This window comes from Bombina bombina, chromosome 3 (genome assembly GCF_027579735.1).
Source record: "Bombina bombina isolate aBomBom1 chromosome 3, aBomBom1.pri, whole genome shotgun sequence".
Classification (NCBI taxonomy): domain Eukaryota; kingdom Metazoa; phylum Chordata; class Amphibia; order Anura; family Bombinatoridae; genus Bombina; species Bombina bombina.
In genome coordinates this window covers 1086029777-1086054696 of record NC_069501.1, presented here as the reverse complement: position 1 = coordinate 1086054696, position 24920 = coordinate 1086029777, and the positions used below count along the sequence as shown (strand labels likewise).

Below are 24920 nucleotides of genomic sequence, written 5' to 3'. Positions count from 1 at the left end.
GAAAGAACTAAGTTGAGACTCCAAGGAGGAGTCAAAGGTTTGTAAACAGGCTTGATTCTTACCAGAGCCTGAACAAAGGCTTGAACATCTGGCACAGCTGCCAGCTTTTTGTGAAGTAACACAGACAAGGCAGAAATCTGTCCCTTCAAGGAACTTGCAGATAATCCTTTCTCCAATCCTTCTTGAAGAAAGGATAGAATCTTAGGAATTTTTACCTTGTCCCAAGGGAATCCTTTAGATTCACACCAACAGATATATTTATTCCATATTTTGTGGTAAATTTTTCTAGTTACAGGCTTTCTGGCCTGAACAAGAGTATCAATAACAGAATCTGAGAACCCTCGTTTTGATAAGATCAAGCGTTCAATCTCCAAGCAGTCAGTTGGAGTGAGACCAGATTCGGATGTTCGAACGGACCTTGAACAAGAAGGTCTCGTCTCAAAGGTAGCTTCCATGGTGGAGCCGATGACATATTCACCAGATCTGCATACCAAGTCCTGCGTGGCCACGCAGGAGCTATCAAGATCACCGATGCCCGCTCCTGATTGATCCTGGCTACCAGCCTGGGGATGAGAGGAAACGGCGGGAATACATAAGCTAGTTTGAAGGTCCAAGGTGCTACTAGTGCATCTACTAGAGTCGCCTTGGGATCCCTGGATCTGGACCCGTAGCAAGGAACCTTGAAGTTCTGACGAGAGGCCATCAGATCCATGTCTGGAATGCCCCACAGTTGAGTAATTTGGGTAAAGATTTCCGGATGGAGTTCCCACTCCCCCGGATGTAATGTCTGACGACTCAGAAAATCCGCTTCCCAATTTTCCACTCCTGGGATGTGGATTGCAGACAGGTGGCAGGAGTGAGTCTCCGCCCATTGAATGATTTTGGTCACTTCTCCCATCGCCAGGGAACTCCTTGTTCCCCCCTGATGGTTGATGTACGCAACAGTCGTCATGTTGTCTGATTGAAACCGTATGAACTTGGCCTTTGCTAGCTGAGGCCAAGCCTTGAGAGCATTGAATATCGCTCTTAGTTCCAGAATGTTTATCGGGAGAAAAGATTCTTCCCGAGACCATAGACCCTGAGCTTTCAGGGGTCCCCAGACCGCGCCCCAGCCCATCAGACTGGCGTCGGTCGTGACAATGACCCACTCTGGCCTGCGGAAGTTCATCCCTTGTGACAGGTTGTCCAGGGACAGCCACCACCGGAGTGAATCTCTGGTCCTCTGATTTACTTGTATCGTCGGAGACAAGTCTGTATAGTCCCCATTCCACTGACTGAGCATGCACAGTTGTAATGGTCTTAGATGAATGCGCGCAAAAGGAACTATGTCCATTGCCGCTACCATCAAACCTATTACTTCCATGCACTGCGCTATGGAAGGAAGAGGAACGGAATGAAGTATTTGACAAGAGTTTAGAAGTTTTGTTTTTCTGGCCTCTGTCAGAAAAATCCTCATTTCTAAGGAGTCTATTATTGTTCCCAAGAAGGGAACCCTTGTTGACGGAGATAGAGAACTCTTTTCTACGTTCACTTTCCATCCGTGAGATCTGAGAAAGGCCAGGACTATGTCCGTGTGAGCCTTTGCTTGAGGAAGGGACGACGCTTGAATCAGAATGTCGTCCAAGTAAGGTACTACTGCAATGCCCCTTGGTCTTAGCACCGCTAGAAGGGACCCTAGTACCTTTGTGAAAATCCTTGGAGCAGTGGCTAATCCGAAAGGAAGTGCCACGAACTGGTAATGCTTGTCCAGGAATGCGAACCTTAGGAACCGATGATGTTCCTTGTGGATAGGAATATGTAGATACGCATCCTTTAAATCCACCGTGGTCATGAATTGACCTTCCTGGATGGAAGGAAGAATTGTTCGAATGGTTTCCATTTTGAACGATGGAACCTTGAGAAACTTGTTTAGGATCTTGAGATCTAAGATTGGTCTGAACGTTCCCTCTTTTTTGGGAACTACGAACAGATTGGAGTAGAACCCCATCCCTTGTTCTCCTAATGGAACAGGATGAATCACTCCTATTTTTAACAGGTCTTCTACACAATGTAAGAATGCCTGTTTTTTTATGTGGTCTGAAGACAATTGAGACCTGTGGAACCTCCCCCTTGGGGGAAGCCCCTTGAATTCCAGAAGATAACCTTGGGAGACTATTTCTAGTGCCCAAGGATCCAGAACATCTCTTGCCCAAGCCTGAGCGAAGAGAGAGAGTCTGCCCCCCACCAGATCCGGTCCCGGATCGGGGGCCAACATTTCATGCTGTCTTGGTAGCAGTTGCAGGTTTCTTGGCCTGCTTTCCCTTGTTCCAGCCTTGCATTGGTCTCCAGGCTGGCTTGGCTTGAGAAGTATTACCCTCTTGCTTAGAGGACGTAGCACTTGGGGCTGGTCCGTTTCTACGAAAAGGACGAAAATTAGGTTTATTTTTGGCCTTGAAAGACCTATCCTGAGGAAGGGCGTGGCCCTTACCCCCAGTGATATCAGAGATAATCTCTTTCAAGTCAGGGCCAAACAGCGTTTTCCCCTTGAAAGGAATGTTAAGCAATTTGTTCTTGGAAGACGCATCCGCTGACCAAGATTTCAACCAAAGCGCTCTGCGCGCCACAATAGCAAACCCAGAATTTTTCGCCGCTAACCTAGCCAATTGCAAAGTGGCGTCTAGGGTGAAAGAATTAGCCAATTTGAGAGCACGGATTCTGTCCATAATCTCCTCATAAGGAGGAGAATCACTAGTGATCGCCTTTTCTAGCTCATCGAACCAGAAACACGCGGCTGTAGTGACAGGGACAATGCATGAAATTGGTTGTAGAAGGTAACCTTGCTGAACAAACATCTTTTTAAGCAAACCTTCTAATTTTTTATCCATAGGATCTTTGAAAGCACAACTATCTTCTATGGGTATAGTGGTGCGTTTGTTTAAAGTAGAAACCGCCCCCTCGACCTTGGGGACTGTCTGCCATAAGTCCTTTCTGGGGTCGACCATAGGAAACAATTTTTTAAATATGGGGGGAGGGACGAAAGGTATACCGGGCCTTTCCCATTCTTTATTTACAATGTCCGCCACCCGCTTGGGTATAGGAAAAGCTTCTGGGGGCCCCGGGACCTCTAGGAACTTGTCCATTTTACATAGTTTCTCTGGGATGATCAAAATCTCACAATCATCCAGAGTGGATAACACCTCCTTAAGCAGAGCGCGGAGATGTTCCAACTTAAATTTAAATGTAATCACATCAGGTTCAGCTTGTTGAGAAATTTTCCCTGAATCTGAAATTTCTCCCTCAGACAAAACCTCCCTGGCTCCCTCAGACTGGTGTAGGGGCCCTTCAGAAACAATATCATCAGCGTCCTCATGCTCTTCAGTATTATCTAAAACAGAGCAGTCGCGCTTACGCTGATAAGTGGGCATTTTGGCTAAAATGTTTTTGATAGAATTATCCATTACAGCCGTTAATTGTTGCATAGTAAGGAGTATTGGCGCGCTAGATGTACTAGGGGCCTCCTGAGTGGGCAAGACTGGTGTAGACGAAGGAGGGAATGATGCAGTACCATGCTTACTCCCCTCACTTGAGGAATCATCTTGGGCATCATTTTCTCTAAATTTTGTGTCACATAAATCACATCTATTTAAATGAGAAGGAACCTTGGCTTCCCCACATTCAGAACACAGTCTATCTGGTAGTTCAGACATGTTAAACAGGCATAAACTTGATAACAAAGTACAAAAAACGTTTTAAAATAAAACCGTTACTGTCACTTTAAATTTTAAACTGAACACACTTTATTACTGCAATTGCGAAAAAGTATGAAGGAATTGTTCAAAATTCACCAAAATTTCACCACAGTGTCTTAAAGCCTTAAAAGTATTGCACACCAAATTGAAGCTTTAACCCTTAAAATAACGGAACCGGAGCCGTTTTTATCTTTAACCCCTTTACAGTCCCTGGTATCTGCTTTGCTGAGACCCAACCAAGCCCAAAGGGGAATACGATACCAAATGACGCCTTCAGAAAGTCTTTTCTATGTATCAGAGCTCCTCACACATGCGACTGCATGTCATGCTTCTCAAAAACAAGTGCGCAATACCGGCGCGAAAATGAGACTCTGCCTATGATTAGGGAAAGCCCCTAGAGAATAAGGTGTCCAAAACAGTGCCTGCCGATATTATTTTACAAAATACCCAGATTAAAATGATTCCTCAAGGCTAAATATGTTTATATATGAATCGATTTAGCCCAGAAAAATGTCTACAGTCTTAAAAAGCCCTTGTGAAGCCCTTATTTACTGTCTGTAATAAAAATGGCTTACCGGATCCCATAGGGAAAATGACAGCTTCCAGCATTACATCGTCTTGTTAGAATGTGTCATACCTCAAGCAGCAAAATTCTGCTCACTGTTCCCTCAACTGAAGTTAATTCCTCTCAACAGTCCTGTGTGGAACAGCCATCGATTTTAGTAACGGTTGCTAAAATCATTTTCCTCTTACAAACAGAAATCTTCATCTCTTTTCTGTTTCAGAGTAAATAGTACATACCAGCACTATTTTAAAATAACAAACTCTTGATTGAATAATAAAAACTACAGTTAAACACTAAAAAACTCTAAGCCATCTCCGTGGAGATGTTGCCTGTACAACGGCAAAGAGAATGACTGGGGTAGGCGGAGCCTAGGAGGGATCATGTGACCAGCTTTGCTGGGCTCTTTGCCATTTCCTGTTGGGGAAGAGAATATCCCGCAAGTAAGGATGACGCCGTGGACCGGACACACCTATGTTGGAGAAATATTGTTTTAAAGCTTGCTATAAAGTTTCACAGGGCATTTTGCGTCTGCTTAACAGTAGGAAAATAATTTTACATTTGATATATTATTTCAGACATATTAGGAACCAAAAAATAGCTTCCTCCACCATATACACAGGAATCCTCTTTAATAACTGATCATATGTAGCCCATCCACAATGTAATATATGCTTCATTGATATTTCTCATCAATATAAATAAAAAGTTGTAGACAATTTTCCGTGAAGTATTCATAAGTTTCAAGTCTCATTCTCACACAGTCTCTAACACTGAGTTAAGAACAAATTGGGGTAAAAGCGTAAGCCTTCTACAGAGTCATCTCTGCAAAGGTGCCCCATTTTTTCAGCAAGCAGCAATCTGCAAAATAAACAAGGAAATAAAGGGTAAACATTGTTAATCAGAGGTATTGTGGGAATTAAATGGATTTCATAGTTCTGGTGTAAAAATTAATTGCTAATTTTTTTATAAACAAATTTGCTTTTTTTCACTATTTGTTTAGCTACTTCAAAAACATAATTTATGCTTACCTGATAAATTCCTTTCTTCTGTAGTGTGATCAGTCCACGGGTCATCATTACTTCTGGGATATTAACTGCTCCCCTACAGGAAGTGCAAGAGGATTCACCCAGCAGAGCTGCATATAGCTCCTCCCCTCTACGTCACTCCCAGTCATTCGACCAAGGACCAACGAGAAAGGAAAAGCCAAGGGTGAAGTGGTGACTGGAGTATAAATTAAAAAATATTTACCTGCCTTAAAAACAGGGCGGGCCGTGGACTGATCACACTACAGAAGAAAGGAATTTATCAGGTAAGCATAAATTATGTTTTCTTCTGTTAAGTGTGATCAGTCCACGGGTCATCATTACTTCTGGGATACCAATACCAAAGCAAAAGTACACGGATGACGGGAGGGATAGGCAGACTCTTTATACAGAAGGAACCACTGCCTGAAGAACCTTTCTCCCAAAAATAGCCTCCGATGAAGCAAAGGTGTCAAATTTGTAAAATTTGGAAAAAGTATGAAGCGAAGACCAAGTTGCAGCCTTGCAAATCTGTTCAACAGAGGCCTCATTCTTGAAGGCCCAAGTGGAAGCCACAGCTCTAGTAGAATGAGCTGTAATTCTTTCAGGGGGCTGCTGTCCAGCAGTCTCATAAGCTAAACGAATTATGCTACGAAGCCAAAAAGAAAGAGAGGTAGCGGAAGCTTTTTGACCTCTCCTCTGCCCAGAGTAAATGACAAACAGAGAAGACGTTTGTCGGAATTCCTTAGTTGCCTGCAAGTAAAATTTTAGAGCCCGGACTACATCCAGGTTGTGCAGTAGACGTTCCTTCTTTGAAGAAGGATTTGGGCATAAAGAAGGAACAACAATCTCTTGATTGATATTCCTGTTAGTAACTACCTTAGGTAAGAACCCAGGTTTAGTACGCAGGACTACCTTATCCGAATGAAAAATCAAATAAGGAGAATCACAATGTAAGGCTGATAATTCAGAGACTCTTCGAGCCGAGGAAATAGCCATTAAAAATAGAACTTTCCAAGATAACAACTTTATATCAATGGAATGAAGGGGTTCAAACGGAACGCCCTGTAAAACATTAAGAACAAGGTTTAAACTCCATGGTGGAGCAACAGTTTTAAACACAGGCTTAATCCTGGCCAAAGCCTGACAAAAAGCCTGGACGTCAGGAACTTCTGACAGACGTTTGTGTAACAGAATGGACAGAGCTGAGATCTGTCCCTTTAATGAACTAGCAGATAAACCCTTTTCTAAACCTTCTTGTAGAAAAGACAATATCCTAGGAATCCTAACCTTACTCCAAGAGTAACCTTTGGATTCACACCAATGTAGGTATTTACGCCATATCTTATGGTAAATCTTTCTGGTAACAGGTTTCCTAGTCTGTATTAAGGTACTAATAACTGACTCAGAAAACCCACGTCTTGATAAAATTAAGCGTTCAATTTCCAAGCAGTCAGCTTCAGAGAAGTTAGATTTTGATGTTTGAAGGGACCCTGTATCAGAAGGTCCTGTTTCAGAGGTAGAGACCAAGGCGGACAGGATGACATGTCCACCAGGTCTGCATACCAAGTCCTGCGTGGCCACGCAGGTGCTATTAGAATCACTGATGCTCTCTCTTGTTTGATTCTGGCTATCAATCGAGGAAGCAACGGGAAGGGTGGAAACACGTAAGCCATCCTGAAGTCCCAAGGTGCTGTCAGAGCATCTATCAGGACTGCTCCTGGATCCCTGGATCTGGACCCGTAACGAGGAAGCTTGGCGTTCTGTCGAGACGCCATGAGATCTATCTCTGGTTTGCCCCAACGTCGAAGTATTTGGGCAAAGACCTCCGGATGAAGTTCCCACTCCCCCGGATGAAAAGTCTGACGACTTAAGAAATCCGCCTCCCAGTTCTCCACTCCCGGGATGTGGATTGCTGACAGGTGGCAAGAGTGAGACTCTGCCCAGCGAATTATCTTTGATACTTCCATCATAGCTAGGGAGCTTCTTGTCCCTCCCTGATGGTTGATGTAAGCTACAGTCGTGATGTTGTCCGACTGAAACCTGATGAACCCCCGAGTTATCAACTGGGGCCAAGCCAGGAGGGCATTGAGAACTGCTCTCAATTCCAGAATGTTTATTGGCAGGAGACTCTCCTCCTGACTCCATAGTCCCTGAGCCTTCAGGGAATTCCAGACGGCAACCCAACCTAGAAGGCTGGCGTCTGTTGTTACAATTGTCCAGTCTGGTCTGCTGAATGGCATCCCCCTGGACAGGTGTGGCCGAGAAAGCCACCATAGAAGAGAATTTCTGGTCTCTTGATCCAGATTCAGAGAAGGGGATAAGTCTGAGTAATCCCCATTCCACTGACCTAGCATGCACAGTTGCAGTGGTCTGAGGTGTAAGCGTGCAAAGGGTACTATGTCCATTGCCGCTACCATTAAGCCGATTACCTCCATACATTGAGCCACTGACGGGTGTTGAATGGAATGAAGAGTGCGGCAAGCACTTTGAAGTCTTGATAGCCTGTCCTCTGTCAGGTAAATCTTCATTTCTACAGAATCTATAAGAGTCCCCAGGAAGGGAACTCTTGTGAGTGGAACGAGTGAACTTTTCTTTTCGTTCACCTTCCATCCATGTGACCTTAGAAATGCCAGCACTAACTCTGTATGAGATTTGGCAGTTTGAAAGCTTGAAGCTTGTATCAGAATGTCGTCTAGGTATGGAGCTACCGAGATTCCCCGCGGTCTTAGTACCGCCAGAAGAGCACCCAGAACCTTTGTGAAGATTCTTGGCGCTGTAGCCAATCCGAATGGAAGAGCCACAAACTGGTAATGCCTGTCTAGGAAGGCAAACCTTAGGTACCGGTAATGATCTTTGTGAATCGGTATGTGCAGGTAAGCATCTTTTAAATCTACAGTGGTCATGTACTGACCCTCTCGAATCATAGGTAAAATTGTCCGAATAGTCTCCATCTTGAATGATGGAACTCTTAGGAATTTGTTTAGGATCTTTAAGTCCAGGATTGGTCTGAAAGTTCCCTCTTTTTTGGGAACCACAAACAGATTTGAGTAAAACCCCTGTCCCTGTTCCGATCGTGGAACTGGATGGATTACTCCCATTAACAAGAGCTCTTGTACGCAGCGTAGAAAAGCCTCTTTCTTTGTCTGGATTGTTGACAATCTTGACAGATGAAATCTCTCTCTTGGAGGAGAGTATTTGAAGTCCAGAAGGTATCCCTGAGATATTATCTCTAGCGCCCAGGGATCCTGAACATCTCTTGCCCAAGCCTGGGCGAAGAGAGAAAGTCTGCCCCCCACTAGATCCGATCCCGGATCGGGGGCCCTCAATTCATGCTGTTTTGGGGGCAGCAGCAGGTTTCCTAGTCTGCTTGCCCTTGTTCCAGGACTGGTTAGGTTTCCAGCCTTGTCTGTAGCGAGCAACAGCTCCTTCCTGTTTTGGTGCAGAGGAAGTTGATGCTGCTCCTGCTTTGAAATTACGAAAGGAACGAAAACTAGACTGTCTAGTCTTGGCTTTGGCTTTGTCCTGAGGTAGTGCATGGCCTTTACCTCCTGTAATGTCAGCGATAATCTCTTTCAACCCGGGCCCGAATAAGGTCTGCCCTTTGAAAGGTATATTAAGCAATTTAGACTTAGAAGTAACATCAGCTGACCAGGATTTTAGCCACAGCGCCCTGCGTGCCTGAATGGCGAATCCTGAATTATTCGCCGTAAGTTTAGTAAGATGTACTACGGCCTCCGAAATGAATGAATTAGCTAGTTTAAGGACTCTAAGCCTGTCCGTAATGTCGTCCAGAGTAGCTGAACCAATGTTCTCTTCCAGAGACTCAATCCAGAATGCTGCTGCAGCCGTGATCGGCGCAATGCATGCAAGGGGTTGCAATATAAAACCTTGTTGAACAAACATTTTCTTAAGGTAACCCTCTAACTTTTTATCCATTGGATCTGAAAAAGCACAGCTATCCTCCACCGGGATAGTGGTACGCTTAGCTAAAGTAGAAACTGCTCCCTCCACCTTAGGGACCGTTTGCCATAAGTCCCTTGTGGTGGCGTCTATTGGAAACATTTTTCTAAATATCGGAGGGGGTGAGAACGGCACACCGGGTCTATCCCACTCCTTAGTAACAATTTCAGTAAGTCTCTTAGGTATAGGAAAAACCTCAGTACTCGTCGGTACCGCAAAATATTTATCCAACCTACACATTTTCTCTGGTATTGCAACTGTGTTACAATCATTCAGAGCCGCTAACACCTCCCCTAGTAATACACGGAGGTTTTCCAGTTTAAATTTAAAATTTGAAATATCTGAATCCAGTCTGTTTGGATCAGAACCGTCACCCACAGAATGAAGTTCTCCGTCCTCATGTTCTGCCACCTGTGACGCAGTGTCTGACATGGCCCTAATATTATCAGCGCACTCTGTTCTCACCCCAGAGTGATCACGCTTACCTTTTAGTTCTGGTAATTTAGCCAAAACTTCAGTCATAACAGTAGCCATATCCTGTAATGTGATTTGTAATGGCCGCCCAGCTGTACTCGGCGCTACAATATCACGCACCTCCCTCTGAGCGGGAGATGTAGGTACTGACACGTGAGGCGAGTTAGTCGGCATAACTCTCCCCTCGTTGTTTGGTGAAATTTGTTCAATTTGTACAGATTGATTTTTATTTAAAGTAGCATCAATACAGTTAGTACATAAATTTCTATTGGGCTCCACTTTGGCATTGCAACAAATGACACAGGTATCATCTTCTGAATCAGACATGTTTAACACACTAGCAAATAAACTTGCAACTTGGAAATACAATTCAAATAGAATAATATTAAAACGTACTGTGCCTTTAAGAAGCACAGAAGATCTATGACAGTTAAAAATTAATAAATTGAAACAGTTATAGCCTCAATCCTTGTAAACAACACAACTTTAGCAAAGGTTTAATCCCATTAGCAAAGATAACAATTTCTGAAAGCAGGAAACAAATTACAGAATAAAAGTTTTTATTTCAGTCAAACTATAATTCTCACAGCTCTGCTGAGAGAAATTACCTCCCTCAAAATAAGTTTTGAAGACCCCTGAGCTCTGTAGAGATGAACCAGATCATGCAGGGAATACAATGAGTTGCTGACTGAAATATTTGATGCATAGTAAAAGCGCCCCTCCCCCACACACACAGCAGTGAGGGAGAACAGAAACTGACAGAAAAAACAGATTTAAGCAACTGCCAAGTGGAAAAATGGTGCCCAAACATTTATTCACTCAGTACCTCAGCAAATGAAAACGATTTTACATTCCAGCAAAAACGTTAAACATAATCTCTAGTTATTAAACAGCTTTATGTCTTTCTTACAGTGTAATTCTAGTGAAGTACCATTCTCCCAGAATACTGAAGTGTAAAGTATACATACATGACATTATATCGGTATGGCAGGATTTTCTCATCAATTCCATTGTCAGAAAATAAAAACTGCTACATACCTCTATGCAGATTCATCTGCCCGCTGTCCCCTGATCTGAAGTTTACCTCACTCCTCAGATGGCCGAGAACAGCAATATGATCTTAACTACTCCGGCTAAAATCATAGCAAAACTCTGGTAGATTCTTCCTCAAACTCTGCCAGAGAGGTAATAACACACTCCGGTGCTATTTTAAAATAACAAACTTTTGATTGAAGATATAAAACTAAGTATAATCACCATAGTCCTCTCACACGACCTATCTAGTTGCTGGGTGCAAGAGAATGACTGGGAGTGACGTAGAGGGGAGGAGCTATATGCAGCTCTGCTGGGTGAATCCTCTTGCACTTCCTGTAGGGGAGCAGTTAATATCCCAGAAGTAATGATGACCCGTGGACTGATCACACTTAACAGAAGAAAGGGTTAAATATGTTGCACTTGTGGAACACCTCTGTTCGGCTCCAGATGCCGATAAAGCCAGTGATTAAAGCATATGCATGTATGCCTACGTCTTATTTACTCACCAGTAGTAATTTGGAGTGAATCAGGAGCACAACTTTGACTATATATTTAATTTCTTTGCAGAGATTAAACATAGTAATTTGTTGAAGAATAACAACAAAATAGAGGATTGTATGTTTACACTAGAATGTCCCTTTCACTAAAACATTCAGACATACCGTTCTTTAGCTAAAAGAACTGACATCCCGACAAGCTTGGAAAACTCTTCAGATGTTAATGAGCCCTTTTCAGAAACCTGTTGGGAAGGTTTTAGTTTTGTTATGTTGTACAACAATCATAAATAAAACACATTTAAAACTGACTTGGAGAAAACTGTAAGATCAATTCTTCTAAATGATGAAAAGAGTAATTGATTGATTAAAGAAAAAAATTACAGTTTCTAATGCAGCAGCGACCATTTCTTCTTCGTTATGAGACTGGTGTTCAATGACCATGACTCCACTGTCAAAAATACGTAGCCTAGAAATAGAGAAAAAAAACATTTATTAAAGAGTCACAAACTCCTATGTAGTCTACCAAACATCTATAAAATATGTAAAAGTCTAATAAGTTTCTTTACACTTGAAATGGTACCATTATAGGTTCAAGTGGGGTAGGAAGAAAGGCTTTGTGTGCCTCTTTCTTTTTCTCCAACATATAGCCCTCATTTTCCAGTTTATTTTGCTTGTGAAAGCCAAGTGGACCAGTTTGGAGAGTGAAAGGAGAAATATGTATTTTTACTTCTACATAGATCTCCGATAAAAAAAAACAACAAGAAAAACAAAAGAAAAAAGTAAACATCTAGGTGAGTTTCATACATCACCATTTGAGTATAAAGAAACCGAGTTATAAGTATAGATCTTGTTTCTCTCACACACTTGTATTGACATTATATTCAATAACTATTTGGGTTATTAGCAAAATAAAAACACAGCATAAAAAAAAGACACCAAGGAAGAACAGTCTAGGAGCTGCTGGTGAAGATGCAAACACATTAAATTGATAAAATATAGTAAAAAAATTGCTGCATTGCAGAGCTGATCAAATGAGGAATTGTGATCTTGAGTCCAAGAAGTCCAATGCAACTTCACTCTAAAAAAAGGCACAGTTTTTTTTTCTTAATTGGTATCCTTAAAAAGGATTTCAGAACAAATCTAAACTTGACGACAAAGCTTTTTAAGCCTTCTGAATTAATAAACTTTAATAGACAAATTATGCATAGGTCCAATTAAATGATTTAAATAACTACATTTGTAACACAAGGAAAAATGCAATTTTTGAACATAAGACAAATCCAAATTCTAAATCAAAATATGGCTTTCAGAATGGAAAGCAATTATCCATTGGAAAAAACATAATTTATGCTTACCTGATAAATTTATTTCTCTTGTAGTGTAGTCAGTCCACGGGTCATCCATTACTTATGGGATTATATCTCTTCCCCAACAGGAAGTTGCAAGAGGATCACCCAAGCAGAGCTGCTATATAGCTCCTCCCCTCACATGTCATATCCCGTCATTCGACCGAAACAAGACGAGAAAGGAGAAACCATAGGGTGCAGTGGTGACTGGAGTTTAATTAAAATTTAGAACTGCCTTAAAAGACAGGGCGGACCGTGGACTGACTACACTACAAGAGAAATAAATTTATGAGGTAAGCATAAATTATGTTTTCTCTTGTTAAGTGTAGTCAGTACACGGGTCATCCATTACTTATGGGATACCAATACCAAAGCTAAAGTACACGGATGAAGGGAGGGACAAGGCAGGAACTTTAAACGGAGGGAACCACTGCCTGAAGTACCTTTCTCCCAAAAATAGCCTCCGAAGAAGCAAAAGTGTCAAATTTGTAAAATTTTGAAAAAGTGTGAAGTGAAGACCAAGTTGCAGCCTTGCAAATCTGTTCAACAGAGGCCTCATTTTTAAAGGCCCAGGTGGAAGCCACAGCTCTAGTAGAATGAGCTGTAATCCTTTCAGGAGGCTGCTGTCCAGCAGTCTCATAGGCTAAACGTATTATGCTACGAAGCCAAAAGGAGAGAGAGGTAGCTGAAGCCTTTTGACCTCTCCTCTGAGTAAACGACAAACAAAGAAGAAGTTTGCCGAAAATCTTTAGTTGCCTGTAAGTAGAACATCAGGGCACGGACTACATCTAAATTATGCAAAAGATGTTCCTTCTTTGAAGAAGGATTAGGACATAATGATGGATCAACAATCTCTTGATTGATATTCCTGTTAGAAACAACCTTAGGTAAAAACCCAGGTTTAGTACGCAGAACTACCTTGTCTGAATGAAAGATCAGATAAGGAGAATCACAATGTAGGGCAGATAACTCAGAGACTCTTCGAGCCGAGGAAATAGCCATCAAAAACAGAACTTTCCAAGATAACAGCTTGATATCAATGGAATGAAGGGGTTCAAACGGAACGCCTTGCAGAACGTTAAGAACTAAGTTTAAGCTCCATGGCGGAGCAACAGTCTTAAACACAGGCTTAATCCTAGCCAAAGCCTGACAAAAAGCCTGAACGTCTGGAACTTCTGCCAGACGCTTGTGTAGAAGAATGGACAGAGCAGAAATCTGTCCCTTTAACGAACTAGCGGATAAGCCCTTTTCTAAACCCTCTTGTAGAAAAGACAATATCCTAGGAATCCTAACCTTACTCCATGAGTAACTCTTGGATTCGCACCAATATAAATATTTACGCCATATCTTATGGTAAATTCTTCTGGTAACAGGTTTCCTAGCCTGTATTAAGGTATCAATAACCGACTCCGAGAAGCCATGCTTTGATAGAATCAAGCGTTCAATCTCCATGCAGTCAGCCTCAGAGAAATTAGATTTGGATGGTTGAAAGGACCCTGAATTAGAAGGTCCTGCCTCAGAGGCAGAGACCATGGTGGACAGGACGACATGTCCACTAGGTCTGCATACCAGGTCCTGCGTGGCCACGCAGGCGCTATCAGAATCACCGATGCTCTCTCCTGTTTGATCTTGGCAATCAGTCGAGGAAGCATCGGAAATGGTGGAAACACATAAGCCATGTTGAAAACCCAAGGGGCTGTCAGAGCATCTATCAGCACCGCTCCAGGGTCCCTGGACCTGGATCCGTAACAAGGAAGCTTGGCGTTCTGGCGAGATGCCATGAGATCCAGATCTGGTTTGCCCCAACGATGAATCAGTTGAGCGAAGACCTCCGGATGAAGTTCCCACTCCCCCGGATGAAAAGTCTGGCGACTTAGGAAATCCGCCTCCCAGTTCTCCACGCCTGGGATGTAGATCGCTGACAGGTGGCAAGAGTGAGACTCTGCCCAGCGAATTATCTTTGAGACTTCCAACATCGCTAGGGAACTCCTGGTTCCCCCTTGATGATTGATGTAAGCCACAGTCGTGATGTTGTCCGACTGAAATCTGATGAACCTCAGAGTTGCTAACTGAGGCCAAGCTAGAAGAGCATTGAATATTGCTCTTAACTCTAGAATATTTATTGGGAGGAGTTTCTCCTCCTGAGTCCATGATCCCTGAGCCTTCAGGGAATTCCAGACTGCGCCCCAACCTAGAAGGCTGGCGTCTGTTGTTACAATCGTCCAATCTGGCCTGCGAAAGGTCATCCCCTTGGACAGGTGGGGCCGAGAAAGCCACCATAAAAGAGAATCTCTGGTCTCTTGATCCAGATTTAGTAGAGGGGACAAATCTGAGTAATTCCCATTCCACTGACTTAGCATGCACAATTGCAGCGGTCTGAGATGCAGGCACGCAAATGGTACTATGTCCATTGCCGCTACCATTAAGCCGATTACTTCCATGCACTGAGCTACTGACGGGTGTGGAATGGAACGAAGGGCACGGCAAGCATTTAGAAGTTTTGATAACCTGGCCTCCGTCAGGTAAATTTTCATCTCTACAGAATCTATAAGAGTCCCTAGGAAGGGAACCCTTGTGAGTGGTAATAGAGAACTCTTTTCCACGTTCACCTTCCACCCATGCGACCACAGAAATGCCAGAACTATCTCTGTATGAGACTTGGCAGTTTGAAAACTTGACGCTTGTATCAGAATGTCGTCTAGGTACGGAGCCACCGCTATGCCTTGCGGTCTTAGTACCACCAGAAGTGAGCCCAGAACCTTTGTAAAGATTCTTGGAGCCGTAGCTAACCCGAAGGGAAGAGCTACAAACTGGTAATGCCTGTCTAGGAAGGCAAATCTTAGGTACCGATAATGATCCTTGTGAATCGGTATGTGAAGGTAGGCATCCTTTAAGTCCACTGTGGTCATGTACTGACCCTCTTGGATCATGGGTAGGATGGTTCGAATAGTTTCCATTTTGAATGATGGAACTCTTAGGAATTTGTTTAGGATTTTTAAGTCCAAGATTGGTCTGAAGGTTCCCTCTTTCTTGGGAACCACAAACAGATTTGAATAGAATCCTTGTCCGTGTTCCGTCCGCGGAACTGGGTGGATCACCCCCATTAGTAAGAGGTCTTGTACACAGCGTAGAAATGCCTCTTTCTTTATTTGGTTTGCTGATAACCTTGAAAGATGAAATCTCCCTTGTGGAGGAGAAGCTTTGAAGTCCAGAAGATATCCCTGAGATATGATCTCCAATGCCCAGGGATCCTGGACATCTCTTGCCCAAGCCTGGGCGAAGAGAGAAAGTCTGCCCCCCACTAGATCCGTTCCCGGATAGGGGGCCCTCTCTTCATGCTGTCTTAGGGGCAGCAGCAGGTTTTCTGGCCTGCTTGCCCTTGTTCCAGGACTGGTTAGTTTTCCAGCCCTGTCTGTAACGAGCAACAGCTCCTTCCGGTTTTGGAGCGGAGGAAGTTGATGCTGCTCCTGCCTTGAGGTTACGAAAGGCACGAAAATTAGACTGTTTAGCCTTTGATTTGGCCCTGTCCTGAGGCAGAGCATGGCCCTTACCTCCCGTAATGTCAGCAATAATTTCTTTCAAGCCGGGCCCGAATAAGGTCTGCCCTTTGAAAGGAATATTAAGCAATTTAGATTTAGAAGTCACGTCAGCTGACCAGGATTTAAGCCATAGCGCTCTGCGCGCTTGGATGGCGAATCCGGAGTTCTTAGCCGTAAGTTTGGTTAAATGTACGACGGCATCAGAAACAAATGCATTAGCTAGCTTAAGTGCTTTAAGCTTGTTCATAATTTCATCCAATGGAGCTGTGCGAATGGCCTCTTCCAGAGACTCAAACCAGAATGCCGCCGCAGCAGTGACAGGCGCAATGCATGCAAGGGGCTGTAAGATAAAACCTTGTTGAACAAACATTTTCTTAAGGTAACCTTCTAATTTTTTATCCATTGGATCTGAAAAGGCACAACTATCCTCCACCGGGATAGTGGTACGCTTAGCTAAAGTAGAAACTGCTCCCTCCACCTTAGGGACCGTCTGCTATAAGTCTCGTGAGGTGGCGTCTATAGGAAACATTTTCCTAAATATGGGAGGAGGGGAAAAAGGCACACCGGGTCTATCCCACTCCTTGCTAATAATCTCTGTAAGCCTTTTAGGTATAGGAAACACGTCAGTACACACCGGTACCGCATAGTATCTATCCAACCTACATAATTTTTCTGGAATTGCAACCGTGTTACAATCATTCAGAGCCGCTAATACCTCCCCTAGCAATATGCGGAGGTTCTCAAGCTTAAATTTAAAATTAGAAATCTCTGAATCCAGTCTCCCTGGATCAGATCCGTCACCCACAGAATGAAGCTCTCCGTCTTCATGTTCTGCAAATTGTGACGCAGTATCGGACATGGCTCTCACATCATCAGCGCGCTCTGTCCTTAACCCAGAGCTATCACGCTTGCCTCTTAATTCTGGCAATTTAGATAATACTTCTGTCATAACAGTAGCCATGTCTTGCAAAGTGATTTGTAAGGGCCTCCCTGATGTACTTGGCGCCACAAAATCACGCACCTCCTGAGCGGGAGGCGAAGGTACTGACACGTGAGGAGAGTTAGTCGGCATAACTTCCCCCTCGTTGTCTGGTGATAATTTCTTTACATGTAAAGACTGACTTTTATTTAAAGTAATATCAATACAATTGGTACACATATTTCTGTTGGGTTCCACATTGGCCTTCATACATAGTGAACAAACAGATTCATCTGTGTCAGACATGTTTAAACAGACTAGCAATGAGACTAGCAAGCTTGGAAAATACTTTTCAAATAAATTTACAAGCAATATAAAAAACGCTACTGTGCCTTTAAGAAGCACAAAAAAGCTGTCAGTTGAAATAACAATGAACCAAATTAGTTATAGCAACCAAATTTTCACAGTAAATGTATTTAGTTAGCAAAGGATTGCACCCACCAGCAAATGGATGATTAACCCCTTAATACCCAAAAACGGATAACAATTTAATAATTAACGTTTTTATCACAGTCAAACACACTGTCACAGGTCTGCTGTGACTGATTACCTCCCTCAAAATGAATTTTGAAGACCCCTGAGCTCTCTAGAGACGTCCTGGATCATGGAGGATGAAGTAGGAAGATTGTGACTGAATTTTTACTGCGCAAAAAAGCGCTAAAATAGGCCCCTCCCACTCATATTACAACAGTGGGGAAGCTCAGTTAACTGTTTCTATGCAGAAACAAAAGTTAGCCATGTGGTAAAAATCATGCCCCAATAAGTTTTATCACCAAGTACCTCACAAAAAACGATTAACATGCCAGTAAACGTTTTAAAAGTTATGAAGTGTTATTAATAAGCCTGCTACCAGTCACTTTTACTGCAGTTAAGGCTCATACATTACTTCAGTATTAACAGTATTTTCTGAGTCAAATTCCATTCCCTAGAAAAATACTTCAGTGTACACACACTCATCAGCCTAATAACAGTCGCTACCACTGCATTTAAGACTGAACTTACATTACATTGGTATCAGCAGTATTTTCTCAGTCAATTCCATTGCTTAGAAAAATAATTTACTGCACATACCTCGTTTGCAGGGGGGCCCTGCATGCTATTCCCTTTTTCTGAAGTTACCTCACTCCTCAGAATGTGCGAGAACAGCCAGTGGATCTTAGTTACGTCTGCTAAGATCATAGAAAACGCAGGCAGATTCTTCTTCTAATGCTGCCTGAGAACAAACAGCACACTCCGGTGCCATTTAAAATAACAAACTTTTGATTGAAGAAATAAACTAAGTTTAAAAACACCACAGACCTCTCACAACGACCTATCTTTAGTTAGGTTGCAAGAGAATGACTGGATATGACATGTGAGGGGAGGAGCTATATAGCAGCTCTGCTTGGGTGATCCTCTTGCAACTTCCTGTTGGGGAAGAGATATAATCCCATAAGTAATGGATGACCCGTGGACTGACTACACTTAACAAGAGAAAAAGTGCAGTCAGTCTTTATAACGAAACAGTCACGTGAAAGAAAATTGGGAATTTGAGGAAGCAACCACCATTCTGTACCTACTAGAGAGATCAGATCTGAAAACCAGCTTATTCTGGACCACACATGGGTCAAGAGGATCCTATTTTGCTTGTTTAATTTGATCTTCAAAATAACACAAGGAAGCAGAATGATTGACAAAACACATAAGATATCCTGAATCTCTAAGGAGTCATCATTGATCTTCTTTGGATGAGATATTCCTCTAGAATAATCTTCTGGCAACTAAAAAAGAAACGGTTTCTAAGTTCTGAGTATATGGTTGACAATATGTGTTGAGATTGATATTTTCACAAAGCAGGTGTGTTGTGGAAATCCCCCTTGGGAAATTAGAGCATATCATTTCCCCCCCATAATGGTCCTTCAAGGCTGGTGATTGTTGAAATATCTGAAGGAAAACGTTCTTTGCAGCAAAGGCAAGTTAAGGGAAATTCTCTGTAAAAGGACCAAATAATCTCAGTTCCATTGTGCCAGGAAAAAAACACATAATTTATGCTTACCTGATAAATTTATTTCTCTTGTAGTGTATCCAGTCCACGGATCATCCATTACTTGTGGGATATTCTCCTTCCCAACAGGAAGTTGCAAGAGGATCACCCACAGCAGAGCTGCTATATAGCTCCTCCCCTCACTGCCATATCCAGTCATTCAACCGAAACAAGACGAGAAAGGAGAAACCATAGGGTGCAGTGGTGACTGCAGTTTAATTAAAATTTAGACCTGCCTTAAAAGGACAGGGCGGGCCGTGGACTGGATACACTACAAGAGAAATAAATTTATCAGGTAAGCATAAATTATGTTTTCTCTTGTTAAGTGTGTCCAGTCCACGGATCATCCATTACTTGTGGGATACCAATACCAAAGCTAAAGTACACGGATGATGGGAGGGACAAGGCAGGAACTTAAACGGAAGGAACCACTGCCTGTAGAACCTTTCTCCCAAAAACAGCCTCCGAAGAAGCAAAAGTGTCAAATTTGTAAAATTTTGAAAAGGTGTGAAGCGAAGACCAAGTCGCAGCCTTGCAAATCTGTTCAACAGAGGCCTCATTTTTAAAGGCCCAGGTGGAAGCCACAGCTCTAGTAGAATGAGCTGTAATCCTTTCAGGGGGCTGCTGGCCAGCAGTCTCATAGGCTAATCGTATTATGCTCCGAAGCCAAAAGGAGAGAGAGGTTGCCGAAGCATTTTGACCTCTCCTCTGTCCAGAGTAAACGACAAACAGGGCAGATGTTTGACGAAAATCTTTAGTAGCCTGTAAGTAAAACTTCAAGGCACGGACTACGTCCAGATTATGGACCCGAGAAAGCCACCAGAGAAGAGAACCTCTGGTCTCTTGATCCAGATTTAGTAGAGGGGACAAATCTGAGTAATTCCCATTCCACTGACTTAGCATGCATAATTGCAGCGGTCTGAGATGCAGGCGCGCAAATGGCACTATGTCCATTGCCGCTACCATTAAGCCGATTACTTCCATGCACTGAGCCACTGACGGGCGTGGAATGGAATGAAGGACACGGCAAGCATTTAGAAGTTTTGATAACCTGGACTCCGTCAGGTAAATTTTCATCTCTACAGAATCTATAAGAGTCACTAGGAAGGAGACTCTTGTGAGTGGTGATAGAGAACTCTTTTCCACGTTCACTTTCCACCCATGCGACCTCAGAAATGCCAGAACTATCTCTGTATGAGACTTGGCAATTTGAAAGCTTGACGCCTGTATCAGGATGTCGTCTAGATACGGAGCCACCGCTATGCCTCGCGGTCTTAGAACCGCCAGAAGTGAGCCCAGAACCTTTGTAAAAATTCTCGGGGCAGTGGCCAACCCGAAGGGAAGAGCTACAAATTGGTAATGCCTGTCTAGAAAGGCAAACCTTAGGAACCGATGATGATCTTTGTGAATCGGTATGTGAAGGTAGGCATCCTTTAAGTCCACTGTGGTCATGTACTGACCCTCTTGGATCATGGGTAGGATGGTCCGAATAGTTTCCATTTTGAATGATGGAACTCTGAGGAATTTGTTTAAGATCTTTAGATCCAAGATTGGTCTGAAGGTTCCCTCTTTCTTGGGAACCACAAACAGATTTGAATAAAATCCCTGTCCTTGTTCCGTCCGCGGAACTGGATGGATCACTCCCATTACTAGGAGGTCTTGCACACAGCTTAGGAATGCCTCTTTCTTTATCTGGTTTGATGATAACCTTGAAAGATGAAATCTCCCTTGTGGAGGAGAAGCTTTGAAGTCCAGAAGATATCCCTGAGATATGATCTCCAACGCCCAGGGATCCTGAACATCTCTTGCCCACGCCTGGGCGAAGAGAGAAAGTCTGCCCCACACTAGATCCATTTCCGGATAGGGGGCCGTTCCTTCATGCTGTCTTGGGGGCAGCAGCAGGCTTCCTGGCCTGCTTGCCCTTGTTCCAGGACTGGTTAGGTTTCCAGGCCTGTCTGGAATGAGCAACAGTTCCCTCTTGTTTTGAAGCGGAGGAAGTTGATGCTGCTCCTGCCTTGAAATTTCGAAAGGCACAAAAATTAGACTGTTTGTCCTTTGATTTGGCCCTGTCCTGAGGAAGGGTATGACCCTTGCCTCCAGTAATGTCAGCAATAATTTCCTTCAAGCCAGGCCCGAATAAGGTCTGCCCCTTGAAAGGAATGTTGAGTAATTTAGACTGACCAGCTGACCAGGATTTAAGCCATAGCGCCCTACGCGTCTGGATGGCGAATCCGGAATTCTTAACCGTTAGTTTAGTCAAATGAACAATGGCATCAGAAACAAATGAGTTAGCTAGCTTATCGTTCTAAGCTTGTCAATAATTTAATTCAATGGAGCTGTCTGGATGGCCTCTTCCAGGGCCTCAAACCAGAATGCCGCCGCAGCAGTGACAGGCGCAATGCATGCAAGGGGCTGTAAAATAAAACCTTGTTGAATAAACATTTTCTTAAGGTAACCCTCCAATTTTTTATCCATTGGATCTGAAAAAGCACAACTGTCCTCAACAGGGATAGTGGTACGCTTTGCTAAAGTAGAAACTGCTCCCTCCACCTTAGGGTTCGTCTGCCATAAGTCCCGTGTAGTGGCGTCTATTGGAAACATTTTTCTAAATATAGGAGGTGGGGAAAAGGGCACACCGGGTCTATCCCACTCCTTGCTAATAATTTCTGTAAGCCTTTTAGGTATAGGAAAAACGTCAGTACACACCGGCACCGCATAGTATCTATCCAGCCTACGCAATTTCTCTGGAATTGCAACTGTGTTACAGTCATTCAGAGCAGCTAATACCTCAAGCAATACACGGAGGTTCTCAAGCTTAAATTTAAAATTAGAAATCTCTGAATCAGGTTTCCCCGAGTCAGAGATGTCACCCACAGACTGAAGCTCTCCGTCCTCATGTTCTGCATACTGTGACGCAGTATCAGACATGGCTCTAACAGCATTTGCGCGCTCTGTATCTCCCCTAACCCCAGAGCTATCGCGCTTGCCTCTTAATTCAGGCAATCCAGATAATACCTCTGACAGGGTATTATTCATGGGCCATAAGAGAGGGGGGGGGGAGAGCGCAAAAGAGAGGGGGGGAGAGCGCAAAAGAGAGGGGGGGAGTGCGCAAAAGAGAGGGGGGGGGGGAGAGAGAGAGCACAAAAGAGAGGGGGAGAGAGCGCAAAAGAGAGGGGGCAGAGAGCGCAAAAGAGAGGGGGGGAGAGAGCGCAAAAGAGAGGGGGGGAGAGAGCGCAAAAGAGAGGGGGGGGAGAGAGCGCAAAAGAGAGGGGGGAAGAGAGCGCAAAAGAGAGGGGGGGAAGAGAGCGCAAAAGAGAGGGGGGGAGAGAGCGCAAAAGAGAGGGGGGGAGAGAGCGCAAAAGAGAGGGGGGGAGAGAGCGCAAAAGAGAGGGGGGAGAGAGCGCAAAAGAGAGGGGGGGAGAGAGCACAAAAGAGAGGGGGGGAGAGAGCACAAAAGAGAGGGGGGAGAGAGCTCAAAAGAGAGGGGGAGAAAGAGAGCAGAAGAGGGGGGAAAAGGAGAGGGAGATAGACAGCAAAAGAGAGAGGGGAGAGTGCACAAAAGAGAGGGGGGGAGAGAGCACAAAAGAGAGGGGGGAGAGAGCACAAAAGAGAGGGGGGGAGAGAGCACAAAAGAGAGGGGGGAGAGAGCTCAAAAGAGAGGGGGAGAAAGAGAGCAGAAGAGGAGGGAGAAAGAGAGCAGAAGAGGGGGGAGAAAGAGAGGGAGATAGACAGCAAATGAGACGGGGGAGAGTGCACAAAAGAGAGGGCGGAGAGAGAGTGCAAAACAGAGGGGGGGGGGGGAGAGAGCGCAAAAGAGAGGGGGGAGAGAGCGCAAAAGAGAGGGGGGAGAGAGCGCAAAAGAGAGGGGGGAGAGAGCGCAAAAGAGAGGGGGGAGAGAGCGCAAAAGAGAGGGGGGAGAGAGCGCAAAAGAGAGGGGGGAGAGAGCGCAAAAGAGAGGGGAGAGAGAGCGCAAAAGAGAGGGGAGAGAGAGCGCAAAAGAGGGGGAGAGAGAGCGCAAAAAAGAGGGAGAGAGCACAAAAGAGAGGGGTAGAGAGAGAGCGCAAAAGAGAGGGGGGAGAGAGAGAGCGCAAAAACATAATTTATGGAAGAACTTACCTGATAAATTGATTTCTTTCATATTAGCAAGAGTCCATGAGCTAGTGACGTATGGGATATACATTCCTACCAGGAGGGGCAAAGTTTCCCAAACCTCAAAATGCCTATAAATACACCCCTCACCACACCCACAAATCAGTTTAACGCATAGCCAAGAAGTGGGGTGATAAGACAAAAGTGCGAAAGCATAAAAAAATAAGGAATTGGAATAATTGTGCTTTATACAAAAAATCATAACCACCACAAAAAAGGGTGGGCCTCATGGACTCTTGCTAATATGAAAGAAATGAATTTATCAGGTAAGTTCTTACATAAATTATGTTTTCTTTCATGTAATTAGCAAGAGTCCATGAGCTAGTGACGTATGGGATAATGACTACCCAAGATGTGGATCTTCCACGCAAGAGTCACTAGAGAGGGAGGGATAAAATAAAGACAGCCAATTCCGCTGAAAATAATCCACACCCAAAATAAAGTTTAAATCTTATAATGAAAAAAACTGAAATTATAAGCAGAAGAATCAAACTGAAACAGCTGCCTGAAGTACTTTTCTACCAAAAACTGCTTCAGAAGAAGAAAACACATCCAAATGGTAGAATTTAGTAAAAGTATGCAAAGAAGACCAAGTTGCTGCTTTGCAAATCTGATCAACCGAAGCTTCATTCCTAAATGCCCAGGAAGTAGAAACTGACCTAGTAGAATGAGCTGTAATCCTTTGAGGCGGAGTTTTACCCGACTCGACATAAGCATGATGAATTAAAGATTTCAACCAAGATGCCAAAGAAATGGCAGAGGCCTTCTGACCTTTCCTAGAACCGGAAAAGAAAACAAATAGACTAGAAGTCTTTCGGAAATTCTTAGTAGCCTCAACATAATATTTCAAAGCTCTAACTACATCCAAAGAATGCAATGATCTCTCCTTAGAATTCTTAGGATTAGGACATAATGAAGGAACCACAATTTCTCTGCTAATGTTGTTAGAATTCACAACCTTAGGTAAAAATTTAAAAGAAGTTCGCAACACCGCCTTATCCTGATGAAAAATCAGAAAAGGAGACTCACAAGAAAGAGCAGATAATTCAGAAACTCTTCTAGCAGAAGAGATGGCCAAAAGAAACAAAACATTCCAAGAAAGTAATTTAATGTCCAATGAATGCATGGGTTCAAAAGGAGGAGCTTGAAGAGCCCCCAGAACCAAATTCAAACTCCAAGGAGGAGAAATTGACTTAATAACAGGTTTTATACGAACCAAAGCTTGTACAAAACAATGAATATCAGAAAGATTAGCAATCTTTCTGTGAAAAAGAACAGAAAGAGCAGAGATTTGTCCTTTCAAGGAACTTGCAGACAAACCTTTATCCAAACCATCCTGAAGAAACTGTAAAATTCTCGGAATTCTAAAAGAATGCCAGGAAAAATGATGAGAAAGACACCAAGAAATATAAGTCTTCCAGACTCGATAATATATCTTCCTAGATACAGATTTACGAGCCTGTAACATAGTATTAATCACAGAGTCAGAGAAACCTCTTTGACTAAGAATCAAGCGTTCAATCTCCATACCTTTAAATTTAAGGATTTGAGATCCTGATGGTAAAAAGGACCTTGCGACAAAAGGTCTGGTCTTAACGGA

General features: G+C 43.4%; 1 protein-coding gene across 1 annotated transcript in view; it reads right to left on the bottom strand.

The window, feature by feature from the left end:
• Positions 1–4905: 4905 nt before the first annotated feature.
• Positions 4906–24920, bottom strand: part of VPS36 (vacuolar protein sorting 36 homolog) — a 143046-nt gene continuing 123031 nt past the window's right edge. The window contains exons 12-14 of the mRNA XM_053708389.1: positions 11666–11750; positions 11450–11526; positions 4906–5151 (exon numbers count right to left, since the gene is read on the bottom strand). Of these exons, the coding sequence (XP_053564364.1) occupies positions 5058–5151; positions 11450–11526; positions 11666–11750 (256 nt within the window). The 3' untranslated portion in view covers positions 4906–5057. The remainder of the gene's footprint in view (positions 5152–11449; positions 11527–11665; positions 11751–24920) is intronic.